Source organism: Populus alba, chromosome 12 (assembly GCF_005239225.2).
Source record: "Populus alba chromosome 12, ASM523922v2, whole genome shotgun sequence".
NCBI lineage: Eukaryota > Viridiplantae > Streptophyta > Magnoliopsida > Malpighiales > Salicaceae > Populus > Populus alba.
Window position 1 is genome coordinate 5,427,110 of NC_133295.1, and position 16,550 is coordinate 5,443,659.

Here is a 16,550-nt window from a genome sequence, read left to right on the forward strand (position 1 = left end):
ACTGCTCAACGTTTCACTGTGGACTTGCACAGTGAAACACTGAGTAGTTTTAGTTTATTGTTAATTAAATAAATGGTCTGTGTTATGTTGCATGTTAAATCAAATTTATCCTAAAATTAAAAAGAAGAAGAAGATGTTGTGGTAATGATAGCATTTTTAAAGGTAAACAAAGGCAACGATAATAAAAAAAAAAAAAAGTAGAAAAAAAAGACAATGACTAGTGGAACAAATTGAACGCTTGCAAATATTATAAAAATATACATTCTAAATATTTTTAACATGTATCAACAATTTTATTTGATAACAAAGAAAAAATTAGATAAGAACAGGATAATCTTATAAAGAGAAACACAAAATTCACAGCTTAATCACCAACAAATTAAACATTGAAGGAAAAATTGAAAAAACATCAATTTTTTAAAAGAAAAAAATATATCTAATTTGATTCAACATGCTGAATCCACAACCCTGTCATAAGATCAAGATAACCTCGTACCAAAGAAATTAAATAAAAAATGAAGGTCAATTCTCAAACAAATTAAATGATAAAAGGAAAAACTAAAAAGAAAAATCAGTTGAAAAACATAAAAAACAGAGTTAGCACAAGTTAACTAAATTAATCCATAACTTGAGACATGAGATCAGGATAACTTCATAGAAATAAAAGCAAGAAAAATCATGAAGATCAAGGCTTAATAACTTAATGCGGAAGGATGAAATTGAAAAAAAAATATATCAATTTTTAAAAAGAACAAAAAAAGAGACTCGAGTCAAATTATGTTAATTTTCAAAACTCATGACTCGGATCATAAGATAAAGATTATCTATAGAAGGCAAAAAAAAAAAAAAAATCACAAGGCAAAATTCTCAATAATCCAAATATTGAGGGATAAAATTGAAGAAGATAAATTAATAAAAGGATTAAAAAATAAATTAAAAAGACATAAAAGAAACTAGAGTCAACTCGAGTTAACTCAATTAATCAACGACCTAGGACATGAGATCGAGATAAATTCATATATAAAAAAGCAAAAAAATCATGAAAATCAAGGCTCAATAACCTAATGTAGAAGGATAAAATTGAAAAAAAAAATTAATTTAAAAAAAATCCTAGAAAAGAGATTGAAGTCAAATTACGTTAATCTTCAAAACCTGTGCTCTGAGTCATGAAACCGAGATTATCCCATACAAGGAAAAAACAAAAACAAAATTAGATATCAAAATCCTCAATCATTCAAATATAGAGGGAAAGAGGTGAAAAAAATCAATTAACAAAAGGATTAAAAAATAAAACATTTAGAAATAAAAATACAGAGGATCAAATCTAATAAAAAAAAGAAAAAAAAATGATGGATGAAAATAAAAAAAATCAAGAAAATAATAAAAAAATAAAAAAAATTATCAAAATAAAAAGGACCAAATTGGATATAAAAATTAAATGAAACCAAATGCTGGAGGATAAAATTGAAAAACCAAATCAACTTTAAAAAACATTTAAAGCAAAATAAATTGTAATAAAAAGAATGGGAATCAAAATTAATTCAAATACAAACTAACATAACACATTTGATTTTTGAAAGGGTAGATGTAAAGCTTGGAGTGAGGAGAGAAAAAAAGAGAGGAAAAGAAAAAAGTTCACCGAAACCCAACAACTACTTCATCATGTACACATATTTGCCCACCATCGTAAAAATGATTTTAGAATGCTTCTAATTCCTTCATGAAAGGTGATATTTAGCTATCAGGAAACACATTATATATTGGCTCCTCAATCAACTTGGTTATAACAAAAAAAACTAGGATGAAGTTATAAAAAAAAACCCTTGAATACTAGTTCAATCATTTGCTTTTAAGGATAATTTAGTCATTATTATGCTTTAAAAAGTGAAAATCTAAAAAAACCCCTAGCTTTCAGTTAAATAAAATTTGTTTTTATGTGTAATTTAGTTATTTTACTATATATGTTTTAAAAATATAAAAAAACTAATTTGTCCCTATCAATATAAAAATGACTAATAAATCCTTGTAAAAATATCATATTAACCCCAATAGCTAATTTCTTATTTTGTTTTCTAGAATAGTAAAATAATCATTATTCTTTTTTAATCCACAATATAATATGTTATGTAAAGTGAAAGAAGGCGCTCTATTACTTATCTTTTTAATTTGATTATGAGCAAATTAGGTAAGGTGAGCTTTTTTTTTTTTTTTTTTTTTTGTGGAGATTGTGTCACCTATCATAGATCTAGTGGAGTGTTGAGTCAAAGAGAAAAGCTGGATAAAAAAAGGTGGGCTTTGAACCCTTGATGCATCCATGACTTATTAGAATGTGGGGTTAGGGCTTACCTCATGTTTTCATGAGCGGTGTAAATCCTTCACCTATCAATATGAAATTTTATTCTTGTTCATATTAACACGTGGAATGAGCTTTGCATGACAAACTTCTCCATGCATAAACTACGCACCTTTTCATTTACTTTAGATTTTTACACATTTGCATCTTTAGTGGCAATAAAATAAAATTTCATCTGCCTTTCTTCTCCTTCAGCGGTCCTCTTGGTATCTTGTTAAGAACATTGGAATCAAACCTTCTATACATTTTCTTAACTTGTCGGGTCAATTTACCAGCGTACCTCTCCACCTCATCCTCATATTTATTATAGAGAAATGGCAGGGTTTGCAAGCAAACAAAACCTTGATACACAAGAAATCAATCCATTAGTCCCATAAGCTCAAAATCATGCATGGATGGGCAAGCGTATGTTTAATATTTAAGCAGGTAGGTAGCTGCCAGCAATCTTACTCACATAGATAAAGGAAATTCAAGAACGTGAAATAGTTTCCAATCACAGATAATACGTAGAGACAAAATATTGCCTGGTAGCAGATGCAGAAAAGAGAAGAGAGATTAGTGTTAGTGTGCTCGGCAATCAAGAATTTATTTCAAAACTAGAGTACTTATCATGGTTATTATTAGCGAATTAATGGTAAATATACCACGAAGAAGAGTGCTGGTTGTTTTCCACATGCAATGTCAACGAAACTTGACAAGGCCTGATTGAATCTTTCATGGAAGGTGAGAGCAAATTCATGGAATGCAGATTTGTCTAAAATACTTCTTGGGATCGCGGGAGGATTCCTGAAAAATAGTTATGTTTCAATCCAAGAGGAATCAGCAAATCTGTGATCGATCAAGAAAACAATCTTTCTGCTATAAGCAAAATCATAATTATGGGAGATTAACAGCTACCAGTTGAAAAATTCTGCGCTGGTGCACCATATGAAGACAATGAGCATTGCTGTGATGGAGATGTGACTGAAGAGAGTCACAAAATTGTACTCAGCAACCTCAAAGAGAAGCCATAATATTGTCATTCCGAAAGAAAGTGCTGCTGACACTTTTTTGTTTTCCCATAGTAACACACCAGCAACTGCAAATCCCAGCAGCAAAGTTTATAAGAAACATGTGCTAATCTTGATTCACTGCAGCTGGAATTCAATCATCATTGTAAAAAGAATAATCCAAATTCTACGGTGCTCCCAAGAAATTAAGAGGCTGCTTGGCAATTAGAAGTAGTAATAAAATGCAAAATTAGCAAACTTTTTGCTATGAAACAATAGAGTAAATGCAACTTGGTTGTGTAATCTAACATGAATTTGTCGACCTACTACAAGCTAGAGTGGACACATAAAAATATACATGCTGTACCTTGTCCTCCTCCTAGAACAGATCGTATTGGTCTCTGCCGCCCAAAAAGCTTTGTCCGAGGCGTTGTTTCATTGTCCGAATCCGAAGAATAAATCGGCATGCTTATTGATTCTTGGAGCTGAAAACGAAACTTTCTTTGTTTGCTCTTCTTTTCTGTGGTCGAACAGGTAAAATAATTAATAAATATGTGTTGATGAAGTTTGCAGAAGATGCTTATTTATAGGTACGCATGATAGAAGTGGTTCTAAGCTTAGCGGTAAAGTAAGGTGGACATAAACAAGTAAGGTATGGCTTGGAGCTTAATTGGCCTTGAAGGTTTCTTTGCATGGAAGCTACTCCTATTAACAAAGGGAAGTTTTTTTTTTTTTTTTTCCATCATGTTACTAGAATCTGCTATAACTCGCAAAGAAGAATATCAGTTTTTGGCTGCAAGGGCATTCAGCTCGTATTAAGAGAAAACCCAAAACAAATGGGAAAAGTGCTTTAGAAATGTCTTGATTTACTTAGATTGAAATAAAAATGTACTATTTTATTATTTTTTTTTGGGTAAAAATAACTGTTTATCAAACATCTTTTTATATCATCCATTGGTCATTTTATATTTTATTAGAGTTATCTCGTTTTTTTACATTAAAAAAAAACTTATGTATGGGAAAAATACTTTAGAAAAGTCTTGATTTACTATGGATTGAAATAGTAAAATTATTATTTTATTTTAAAAAAAAAAAAACTAAATTGTATATTAGGGGTATGTGATCGAGTCTTTTCATATGGTTCATCAATCATTTTAGATTTGATTGGAGGCATCTCGGTTTTTTTATGTTTTTTCTCACAATACAATCACTTAATTACCCTTAAAAATAAAAAATTATTAATCTTGGGTCTAGAGGCTTTTTCATATTTTTAATTTTTTAAGAATGGTCAAATGGCTTGAAAACTATTAAAAGATGAATTTTCTTGAGCTTACGTTCAGGGGCATTGTTGTATTTTCATATGGATATTTTTGTTATTATGAGGTTAGTTTAGAGGTAATTTTATAATTTTATAAATCTAAATATTATTAAAAAAAAGTTGTTGATATGTATGTTACACACATCAATATTTAGACCGCCCCTTATGCCCTTTGAGCAATGCGTGTGAGGCTATCTTCTGATAAAACATCACATTTCATGGTGATAATTGAATCGTCATGGCTCCTTTCCGTGAAGAGGCAACGCATGTGGCCAATGACAATTCAGTTTAGCACTAGTGACCTCCTTGACTTTCATGTTTGCCCCTTCAAAATATCAAATTAGCCTTTCAATTTGTTATTAATTTAGATTTGTTTTTTTTTTAAATTACTATTTATTTTGTTTGGAATAATTTATAAATTTGAAATTGTTTCTCAATTTCATCTCCTTTCAATTTTTTTATTTTTCAAGTTTGGTTCTCATTCTTTTAATTACTATATGTTTTATTTGATATAATTTTTAAAATTAAAATTTTTACAATTTCATCCTCCTTAAGTATTTTTCCTATCAAATTCGATCCTTATTCTTTTGATTATAATTTTTTTCACTTTGAATTTTTTTTTTTATGATCGCATCATTCAACATTAAATTAATTGGAAATTAAGCTTTTTGATTGAGTTTTAGTTTAGGATTTCACGGGTTGTGAATTTTAGAGATTAATTCGGATTTAGGAGATTCACTTGTTTTTTTTTTTTTCTCCTTTTTTTAAGCTCATGTTTTTTTTTAAGTTTTAGACTTCAATATTTATTTAATTAGAGATTGAACTGTGTTATTTTTATTTGTTTGTTTCTATAGAATGTTTTTCTAATTTTAATAATCTCTCATGTTATCTCGGTTATTGTTATTTGTCATTTTTTATTGAATTTACTTTGACATATCTTTTAAATTGATTTTTTTTATTTAATCCTTCAACATTATATTAGTTGAAAATTAAATTTCTTTTCTAATTCTATCCTTTTTGATATTAGATTTTGTAATTTTCGTTAATTTTTTTTCTATTCATTTATTCTAGTCTCATCACTTATATTGCGGCTTTGATGGGTTAGTCTAGAGCGACTCAGGGTTTTTAAGATTGTTTTTTAAGATTTTTTTTTTTACATTTTATCATTCGATATCGAGTTGTTCTTGAATTAAACTTCATAATCTTTTTTAATTTGTTTTCTATTGAGTTACCTTATTTACTAGATCCAAGTCATTTACTAGATTCAAATCACATATGATTGGCTTGCCTGGTTTATTAGTTATTTTTAATTTTTTTCTATTGGCTGATATGTCTTGCATATTTCAAATGATTTATTAGGTTAACTAATATCATTTTTTTTTTTTGTCTTGGTGACTTTTTTTTGCAAGTTTCTATAATTTTTTATTTATTTAAATTAGTTCATGAACTGTTTTTATTTATTTATTTATTTATTACGTGATTAGATTATATTTAATTTTTTTTTTTCTCAATTGAATCTACAATGCAAGTCATATTTTCTTTTTTCTATTGGCTGTAGCGTTTTCTTTCTAACCAATAAAAAAAACACCGGCGCGGGCCTAAAGGCCCTAAACAATTGCCGAAACATTTTATAGCCTAACCAAAGCTTATCAAAGAGCACCTGCATTCCTAGATTCTGTATGATGGATCTCAATATGAACAAAAAAATCGCAAATAATAAAATTGAATTCATACCTCATGCCATTGTTTTTTCTTAATTCCTTTGAGCTTAGAAGGTCGGTCCATGGAATCTTGAACGAACTATATCATGGGATAATCCTCTCTTTTCTAATTCATTTCTATAAGAACAATTTAATCTTTAATTGGGTATAATACGATGCTAATTTATTAAATTGAGAGGTAACATCAAGGAATCGAAAACTTGAAGGACTAAAGTGAAATGATTTCTAAACAATAAACACTTAAGAAAATTTTATGCAACAGAACAGAAAATTAAAACAAACAGATGAACCAACGACAAAAAGAAGGAACAAAGATAGAGCAGCAAGCAGCAAAAAATAAGGTTTCTTGAATTAAAAAAAAAAAAAACCACCAACTCAGCTTTCTCTTCAACATCAAACACTTTGAAGTTTGAACAGCAATGGTTGATCCTCCTATTCGTCTTTCAAAATCTAATCAAAACCTCCCAAAATCTGCAAATGCTTTCAATTGGGTCTCTCTGTCTCTCTCTCAGAACTCCTCCAAAACCTCTAAAACCCTCTAAAACCCCTAAACCCATTCGCAAGCTTTATGCAACTAAAGCAATGGCTGGATCAAACCCCAAAAAATTTTCAACCTTTGAGTTTAGGGATTTGATGGAGACTTTTGCGGTAGATGTTAAGAGGGCAGAAAATAGGCCATTGAATGTGCCATTGATTGCACCTTTTACAATAGCTTCATCAAGGCTTGACAAAGTGGAGAACGTGGCAATTAGGATTGAATTGAGTGATGGTTGTGTGGGGTGGGGTGAGGCACCGATATTGCCATTTGTTACTGCAGAGGATCAGTCCACTGCTATGATTAAGGCTAGAGAGGCTTGTGAGTTGCTGAAGAACAGTTCATCGATGAAGTTGGGCTTGGTTTTGGAGAGAGTTTCTGAGATTCTTCCCGGACATGAGTTTGCTTCTGTGAGTAGAATTCAGGGTTTTAGTTGTTTTTTCTCTTGGGTATTTGGGATTTGAACTACTTGTGCTTTTTTTTATTTATATTTTTTATCATTGGTTATTTATGGTTTTGTTAATTTGGTGACTGCTTGTTTTATTGAGTCTTTTAATTATGATGTGGACTCTATGGTTTCCTGATTTTTTTTTTTTTTTATGTTGGGTTTATGTGATGTCTTTGTTAATCTATGAAAAAAAAAAAAAAAATTTAAAATACAAATATGTGGTTAAATTGAGACTAAATAATGCTAGGTTATTGGTGAAACTTCCCGAGTATTTTTATGGACATTCCATATCTGAAATAATCATCTCCTTGTGCTGAAAATTCCCAACATTTGAGAAAAGTTATAGAGGCTGGAACTGTAGTACATGAGGAGCATAATTAATGATACCTGTGTACTCGTATTAAGTTTGGTTAAACATCCAACGGATATGTGAAGCATGTCTGCAAATTACACTTGATAACAGTCTGGTAGAAACTGTCATTTCTGTTTTATCTGCTAGAACCTTCATTTTTAAGATAAAAGGGATTTCTACTGATTATTGAACTTTCTTCTGCAATTGAAGGTTAGAGCAGGAGTCGAGATGGCATTGATTGATGCAGTGGCTAAAAGCATCAATGTACCTTTATGGATATTATTTGGTGGAGCTTCTGATAGCATAACAACTGATATAACAGTTCAGTTCACTTCTCGGTGATTATACCTTAATAGATGCTTATTCTTTTGGCTATTAATGATTTCACCAATGTCCTTTCTTCCTTTTATAATACATTTCACTTCTAAAGCCATTTTGAGCTCATCTGAAAAGTGGGGAAGGGAGTGTTAAGTCTCCTGTTCCTGATTCTCTGGTTTACTTGATGTGTTGTGAAAGGGAGTGGTTTTTGTTGTTTTGGTGTGTGCAATACAGATCTTTGCTGCATCATGTCCATTTTGGAGCACATGCCAAATAGACTTGTACTGCAATTTGTGGCTTTGGCATGCTTAATGCATTTGCTATGAAATGTGGGCTTATACATATTACATATATGCAGATTCCAATTGTATCTTCTGCAGAAGCTGCTGAATTGGCTTCAAAGTATCAGAAACAAGGATTCCAAACTTTAAAGTTGAAGGTGGGAAAGAACCTTAGGAAGGACATAGAAGTTCTTCAAGCTATACGTGTGGTCCATCCTGATTGCTTATTTATCCTGGATGCTAATGAGGGTTATAAACCAGAGGAAGCTATTGAAGTTCTTGAAGAATTGCACAGTAATTACTTAGTGATGTTGACTTCTGTATGCTAGCTTATCAACTAACTAGATAAGAAGAGGAGATTATTGGATTATATCTGAACTCCCCCCTCACATATATAATTACAATTCATCTAATTTCAATTTCAAGAATTTAGGTTTCTCTGATTGGTGAAACTAATTTATATTATCTTGTTTCTTTCAGAAATGGGGGTAACTCCCATTCTTTTTGAACAACCAGTTCATAGAGATGATTGGGAAGGTCTTGGTCATGTTACTCATATTGCAAAAGGCAAATATGGGGTATCTGTTGCAGCTGATGAGAGTTGTCGTAGCTTAGTTGATGCAAAGAGAATAATAAAAGGAAATCTTGCAGATGTCATTAACATTAAGCTTGCTAAAGTTGGTGTTGTTGGGGGACTTGAAATTATTGAGGAGGCAAGGACATCAGGATTGGATCTGATGATTGGTGGAATGGTTGAGACCAGACTAGCCATGGGCTTTGCTGGTCATCTTGCTGCTGGCTTTGGCTGTTTCAAGTGAGAAATATGTGGTTATGATCCTTTGTTGAAAAAATTTACATATTAGTTTATTTTTTCCGAGCGACCATCTCTTCTGCTTCTTATTTTAGTTGCATGAGACTCAATTTTAAATACTTTCTTTTTGGTTGATTGAATTCCAAAACCTTTTATGAAGGTTCATTGATTTGGACACACCCCTTTTACTGTCAGAAGATCCTGTCCTTGAGGGTTATGAAGGTACCTAACTTTTCAACTACATATGTGAATCATTTTGGTTTCTATGTTATGCTTTTAATTGCTTGAAATTAATGTTTTTGATGGTGCTTTAATTTTTTTTCTTTTGATTTGTTCAGTATCGGGTGCTGTTTACAAATTCACAGATGCTCAAGGGCATGCTGGTTTCCTTGACTGGGACAATGTTTTGTGGTAAGTTTTATATTACCATCTTGACCCTCCAATTCACCTGAACAAAAGTGACATACTTTATCACTAATATTTAGAATGTTTTATACTTTGGAATATCAGTGAATCACATTATCATCCAGATAATGTTAAGAGGATGACGGTCAGTTATCTTTGTGTCCAATTTTACAGTTGTCTCTAATATTGCTGTGTTACATATCAGCTTTTGGCGAAATCTATCAAAATATGGATAGTTTTAGTTCCTTCAATGAAATTCTCTTAGAAGCAAGTGCCAGGTATATGATATAGATTCCTACACCACCTATTATCAACGAGCATGATTACTGGAAAATCAGCTAATTGGTTTCTCCTAAAATTAAAGAAATCTTCAATAAAACAACAAACAGCTTGGTATTGTAAACTAGATTCTCTAAAGTTTGCAATGCCAAAATTACATTTTTTTTTTGTTGATTTCTTTGGCATATAAAATTGCCTTCTCTTGAGTTGCATGTTGCCTTTTCTCACAGAGGCATTATTGCCTCAGCAAGAAAATGCTTGTGTGTGTATGCTTCGGGAAGCATCATAAGCTTTCAGGGATCATAATGCTAGTTATTGTATGTAAGGGCAAGCATTCTGTTAATTCATTTCAACTTTGAGTTATATGATTCATTTCGAAAATTTCTGTATTGTTCATTTACAGAACTGGACCAAACACTGGGAAAGAGAACTTAAATTGTCTGAGCAGTTTGGTATTCAGTTTCTCTTGATAGCACAAAAAGTTATTTGAATACTTCTCACATCGGCCCTTGAATAGAATGAGTCATTTCCATGACTTTCTTTGCAGATATGTTACTTTGTTGCTTAACGGACAAATTGCAGAGAGAAAATTACATTTCAGAAAGAAAATGAAAAAGCCTGTGTTACACCTTCAGATTGCGATTTATGACTAATTTCCTTGGCTGTCTTTCGTCCTTTCGGGGGTTGGGATTAAAACGTGTAATTATCATTCTACTTCAAACCAAGATTCGTATTGTTGTTATTTAGAACTTAATCTAAATCAGGCATACAACTACTTATCAAATACATGGAACAACTTATGCATTACTTTCAAAATAGAAAATTTCCTAATATTAGTCTACTTGTAATAGAGCCTTAAGCTCATAATAATACCATTAAATGGAGTGATTTATTCTTCTGGAAAAAAAATATCCATTTCTTGCAAGTTGCCGTCCTTGTTATTGGCATATCAAACCATATAACATGAGGGATGAAGTGGAATTTTCATTTCTTTCTACGTGAACAGACCGAGAATAGACATTAGATTTTTTGAGTGCTAACCAAAGAGAACTGTAGAAAATAGAAGGGAACCGCATACGTAGTATAATTCCTTAAACTTAAAATCTACCTTCAAGGATGGTGATGGAGCAAATAATTTCACTAAATGAAAGGAAGGTGGAGGTACACATACAAAAGAGGTTCTCTCTCAGAATTCCAAACCCCACATATAACTAAATTTGCAAATTCTCTTTACTAGCTCTTCTGGTACAAAATGTTTTCCATCACTTTATGAGCCACTCTTCCAGAACAGAATTTCTGCTTTCTACCCTTTCATACTTGCAAGGTCATATGCTTGCTAAAACATAATATTTGTCAGTCTGTAGATGAGCTGTGCAAAAAGTTTCATGGATAGCTGGTAAAATTTCACTTCACATTCTAATGCATTTTTTATCCTTGAGCAAACCAAACATGCAGAAGAAATCCCGTCAAGTAATAGTAATGGATGGTGGGTGATTAGTTGAGCAAACTAAACGCGAGTAGTCCATTTCAACTGATTTCTAGTACATACCTCGTCCGAATAATTACAAGAGTTGACTCTTTTATGGATGTCATTTTTTTGTCCATTTTCATGTGTATTTACTCTTATACTCTATGCATGCATATCACGCACAATTTGGTCATTGTCTCGTACTCTTTATGTTGTGGTGTTGGGGTTGTATTGGGGACCAGAAGCTGTACATGTTCTCTATGAATTCTCATGTGTTTGTGAGAAAAAATGTTCCTTCTTCCAGAAAAAATGGTTTGTTGCCAAACACTTAAAACTAAGATTTAGTGATTAGTGACTGAAAACTAGTGACCACACAGCAACCCTTAATAGAAACTCGGTCAAGGCCCTAGAGAATAGGAAATTCCATGATTTTTGCAGTTGACAACTGTAAAATCTGTGGTATTTGTTAAAGTAAGCAAATCATTGTGAAATCCTTATCCTTATTCAGTAGAAATTTTTGACTGAAGTTAGAAATGATATAAAGAGCTTTAGTGAACAGTGAACAAGCAAGCATGAAGATTTAAAGGTGAATGAGTTATGATTTTTAAGGACCCACGTAATGATTTCAAGCACTCTGATCCTTGACTCTGAGTGGACCTCATAATCCAAGTAGGACTGGCGAGGATTCATTAACACTCATCTGTCACTCTTTTACTCTTATACATGGTAATAGTATCATAATACTCCACTATAGAATTGAACGGGATAATTAAAATTTTTCAGCATGCTTAGATATGATGACAAGTTGATAAAGCTTTTTGTCTTCTTTAAACCAGTCTTTATATGATATGCTATGGAGAAGGCAAATTTACTAACTTGGCAGGATACATCATGTTTACTTTAACCCCAATGCATTAACCTAATGTTTAACTATGGGAGGAGGGTGTGTTCATTTGCCACCGAGACTTGATTAATGATTGGCCAAATATGTTTTTAATATCGTTTTTGTTCAGATGGCTGTTTAACATCTTCCGAGCATGATCTTGTGGGGTGAGAAGTTTAAGTTTGGATTTTGCTCGGGAAATTTTTTTCTACAAGTGGGCTTGACTCCATGTGTTGAGGTTGAAGCTATTGTCTCTCACTCTTTCATTTTTTTTCTCTGAAGAAGGATTAAGCATGCTTACCAAGACATAAAAGAAGGAAGACTGCCTTGGCCATGCCAATGTCTTGCACAACTCCGAGTGACAACTGATGAGCCTGGTAAGCGGGTGATTAGTGCAGTGAATACTTGTTCAACCACTGCATTTAACCTAAATGTTTAGTGATTTGCTAATAAAAGGTTCAAGTGTCTGTGATATACCTAATGAATTATTAAGCAATTATTGTTATTACACATGTTCAGAAGGATGAGTTTCTGAATACACCTCTCCCCTTGTGGTTGGTGTGATCTTCTTAGGTGAAAAGATATTTGATTGGCACTGCAAGCTAACATCCTTTTCTACAGATGGGTTCGATTGAGATATGTAGAACTTAACCAGGTGCTAGCCCTCCAACATTTTAGGGTTTGTAAGTGGTCGCAATCACATATAAGGTTGATTGCAATATATTCGGAAGGGGTTTGGTGAATCATTTTTCTTTAGTAATTGCAAAAGATTTGCTTTGTCCTGTACCCGAAACATAGAAAACCCTTTATTCGTTTCAAGAAATCTGTGATGAATCAGGTGCGTCTCAAATAAAAAGATAGCTCAGTGGCAAAAGCAGGCGCCTACCAAGGCCCAAGAGCGCATGCTTTAGGCTTACTAATTTGCACTCCTTTTACGAAACATCGTGATTCTTCTTGTTGACAAATTCCTACGACAATAGTTTACATCTTGGAATTTAGTTTAGACTAGCTACTAGCTATGGACTGTGTAACACTATTGGTTTTGCAAATGTTTTTTTTTTTAAAAAAAAAAAATTGTGATTTGAGCGTTGATTGGGTTTTAATTTTATTTTAATTAGGCATTTAGAAAAAAGACAGTATAGCATATGGACAAAACTAAAAAAAAAAAAATAGAGATTGTGATAACTGGTGGATTTTTATTTCTTTTTAAAAGGGGATAAATGATGTAGCATGATTTTCAATTTATTAAATATGAAAAGATAAAATTGAGTGAAAAAAGTATCTAAAAAATCAATTTGAGTTAACTCGAGTTAGTATAATAAACTTGTAACCTTATTAATCAGGGTTAAGTTAACCTGAGTTATCTTGCTAAATTAGTAGTTTAGTTCATGAGATCAGGATAACATGAAAAAAAAATGATAAAAATAAAAAGCTCATAATAAATAAATAAATGTCAACTTCTGTTAACTATTTAAACTCATGACTTAGATTATTAGACCAGAAGTATTCAATCTGAAAAACCATGAAATCTAATTCTCAATTAATTAAATGTTGAAGGATAAAATTGAAAAAGAATTTCAATTATACAAAACATTTTAAAAAGTAGCAATTCAAAAAATAATGATCAAAACTAAAATGCCAAATAGATTTTATTTTTAATTGAAAGATGAAATTGAAAAGAAAAATCATTTTAAAAAATTAAAATAAAATGAGGATCAAAATTAAAATAAGAAATACAAACAAAATTTTCATTTAAGGGTGAAATTGAAAAGAAAATTAAATCCAACAAAAGGCCTAAAAAAATCAAAATAATAATGACCAAATTAAAAAAAAAATAGATGACAAATTGAGATTGAAGGATACAATTAAAAATAAATAAAACTTATAAAAAAGAGCCAAGAACAAAAAATTAAAATAAAAAGAATAAGGACCAAGTTGAAATACCAATAACAAAGATGATTAAGCTGTAATTTTCAAGGGGGAGAGAGAAGAAAAAGAAGTAAGGCCCACTGACGATAAGCCACCTCATCATTGTCAACATGTGTTGTACTATCAGGAAGAGGTCATATTGATGCTTCTAATGACACAACAGAAGAACATTTTTGGCTGTCGAGAGGCATCACATGCAAAACTCCAATTGCATATACACCTCCCACTTGTTGGTGTTGTCGACCTTTAGGTCATATATTATCATTTCATGTATTTTGATGATAACAATTAAATGAAAATGGATTAATAATATGCTTAGATGAGATTAAGTTTAAATAGTTCTATGTGAAGATCACATCAACATGCATAAGGAATTGAATGAAGAAATTCATCAACAAGTCCAAGATGCAAAGTAAGTGAAGACTTAGCTTTTAAGGATTCATTTTAATGCTTATTAAGACCACACAATGCAGTACTTTAGGTAAGGTGCGCTAGGGATATTCATACATTTCCTAGTTACAGCCAGTCCATTATCCTAGAATTTCTGATAAGACCAATATATCCGGGTCTCCTAATAACCTTGAACCAAATAACTAGATGGTAACTTCTTGACCTTCACGTCGCGCATCAACATGCAATAATGTTAATAAAAGTGTTCAACATTTAATTCTTAATGATAAGACACCTATGAAGGACTACAATGAAGAGATAAACAAAGATCAACCAAGCACAAACCATCAACAAGAAATGATAAATAACTCTTTTATGCCACCAAAAGAGTTAAGGTATATAAGCTCTCATCCTCTCAAATTAATTATTGGTAATTCTTTTAAAGGAACTAAAACTAGAGTATCTCCTATGAACATTAACGAGTATTGTGCATTTGTTTCACATATAGGGACCACATCCTTCAAAAAAGTAAAAAAAAAAAAAAATGTAAATAGAAACACAATGGGAAAAAAAAAATTTAGCCTTGTAAGATCAGCTAAACCAATTTGAAATGAATGACATATGGGAGCTAGTTTGTAGGCCTAAAAATCAATCCATCATAGAAACACAATGGGTTTTGAGGAATTAAGTTGATGAACATGAACCATAATGAGAAAAAAAGTTAGACTAGTCGCAACAAGTTATATTAAATCAAGAAGATGGTATTGATTATGAAAAAACCTTTGTCCCTGTGGATAAACTAGAATCAATAAGAATACTTTTAGCTTTTACATGTCATATTAATTTTACACCTTTTCAAATGGATGTAAAAAGCACATTTTAAATGGTTTTATCATAGAAGATATATTGATTGTAAAAATATATATTGATAATATTATATTTGGTGCTACTAATACATCTTTTTATAAGGAATTTGTAAAATACATGCAAGATGAATTTAAAATGAGCATGATTAAGGAATTAAATTTCTTCATTGGATTGCAAATCAAACAAATAAAGGATAACATATTCATCAACTAAGGCAAGTACATTAAGAATCTACTAAAAAGATTTATGATGGAACATGTCAAGGAAGCCGACACACCCATGAGACCATCAACAAAGCTTGATATGGATGAAAATGATAAAAATATAAACATCACCAAATATAAAGGTATGATTGGTTAACTATTATATTTAATCGCTAGTAGACCCGATATTATGTTTAGTGTTTGTCTATAGGCATGTTTTCAAGCATGTCCAAAGGAATCCCATAGTAGTGTAGTAAAACAAACTTTTCGATATTTGCATGATACAATCGACTTGAGGTTGTGGTATCCAAAAGAATGTGATTTGGATTTAATTATCTATTTAGATATGGATATTGCGGGATGTAAAATTGATAGAAAAAATATTAGTGGAACATATTATTTTATAGGATTATCACTAGTATTTTGAGCTAGCAGGAAACAAAACTCAGTAGTCCTATCAACAACTGAAGCAGAATGTATTGCAATGGGTAGTTGTTGTACTCAGATTTTATAGATGAGACATACCTTAGAAGACTTCAAATTTAATTTTGACCATGTTTCTATTATGTGTGATAACATAAGTGCTATAAGTCTATCTGAAAACCCTATACAAAATCCACATTGCATGCATAAATATGATTGATATACATTTAATCGGTTCAAGTTTTACCGGGTTTGAAACTATCAAAACTAGTTTTTAAGCTGGACCGGTCAATTGCTTTAGCATATCAAATAAACCGGTTGATCGTTGTTCATTCATAATGAACACTTAAGAATTTTATAAGAACCGGTCAATTGAATGATATAGTTATTTGAACTAGTTGATTGCTTTAACCTCATAGTCGTTAGAATATATACATATATACATATATATATATATATTTCCAAAAGAAATTATATATTTATAGTCGTTAGAATGCCTATGAGGATATATATAGAAGTTATTTCAAACAAAAAAATCATGCACAGTTGATACTTGGTATTTGACATTCAAAACTAA

At 31.3% G+C, this 16,550-nt stretch overlaps 2 protein-coding genes across 14 annotated transcripts; one reads left to right on the plus strand and one right to left on the minus strand.

Moving 5' to 3' along the window:
- Positions 1 to 2,337: 2,337 nt before the first annotated feature.
- LOC118046327 (reticulon-like protein B9) lies at positions 2,338 to 3,895 on the minus strand. The gene is made up of 5 exons (XM_035055172.2): positions 3,710 to 3,895; positions 3,251 to 3,431; positions 2,998 to 3,139; positions 2,808 to 2,877; positions 2,338 to 2,694 (listed from the first exon to the last, which is right to left on the minus strand). Exons 1-5 carry the CDS (start codon positions 3,807 to 3,809, stop codon positions 2,525 to 2,527), a joined length of 663 nt encoding a protein of 220 aa, XP_034911063.1. The 5' UTR covers positions 3,810 to 3,895; the 3' UTR covers positions 2,338 to 2,524.
- A 2,775-nt stretch (positions 3,896 to 6,670) lies between these two features.
- On the plus strand, positions 6,671 to 12,904 carry LOC118046323 (L-Ala-D/L-amino acid epimerase). Of its 13 annotated transcripts, none has more exons than XR_012167539.1 (9): positions 6,671 to 7,326; positions 7,927 to 8,037; positions 8,393 to 8,609; positions 8,796 to 9,129; positions 9,287 to 9,348; positions 9,465 to 9,537; positions 12,292 to 12,328; positions 12,444 to 12,538; positions 12,735 to 12,781. XR_012167539.1 is itself a non-coding variant. In XM_035055162.2 (8 exons), the coding sequence occupies exons 1-8, from the start codon at positions 6,859 to 6,861 to the stop codon at positions 12,794 to 12,796; spliced, it is 1,419 nt and encodes a 472-aa protein (XP_034911053.1). In that variant the 5' UTR covers positions 6,671 to 6,858; the 3' UTR covers positions 12,797 to 12,904. The 13 variants fall into 13 exon arrangements, 7 of the variants coding, with proteins under 7 accessions (XP_034911053.1, XP_034911056.1, XP_034911057.1 ...); XR_012167540.1 differs by having other exon boundaries at positions 12,447 to 12,538; XR_012167538.1 differs by having other exon boundaries at positions 12,292 to 12,538.
- Positions 12,905 to 16,550: the final 3,646 nt, after the last annotated feature.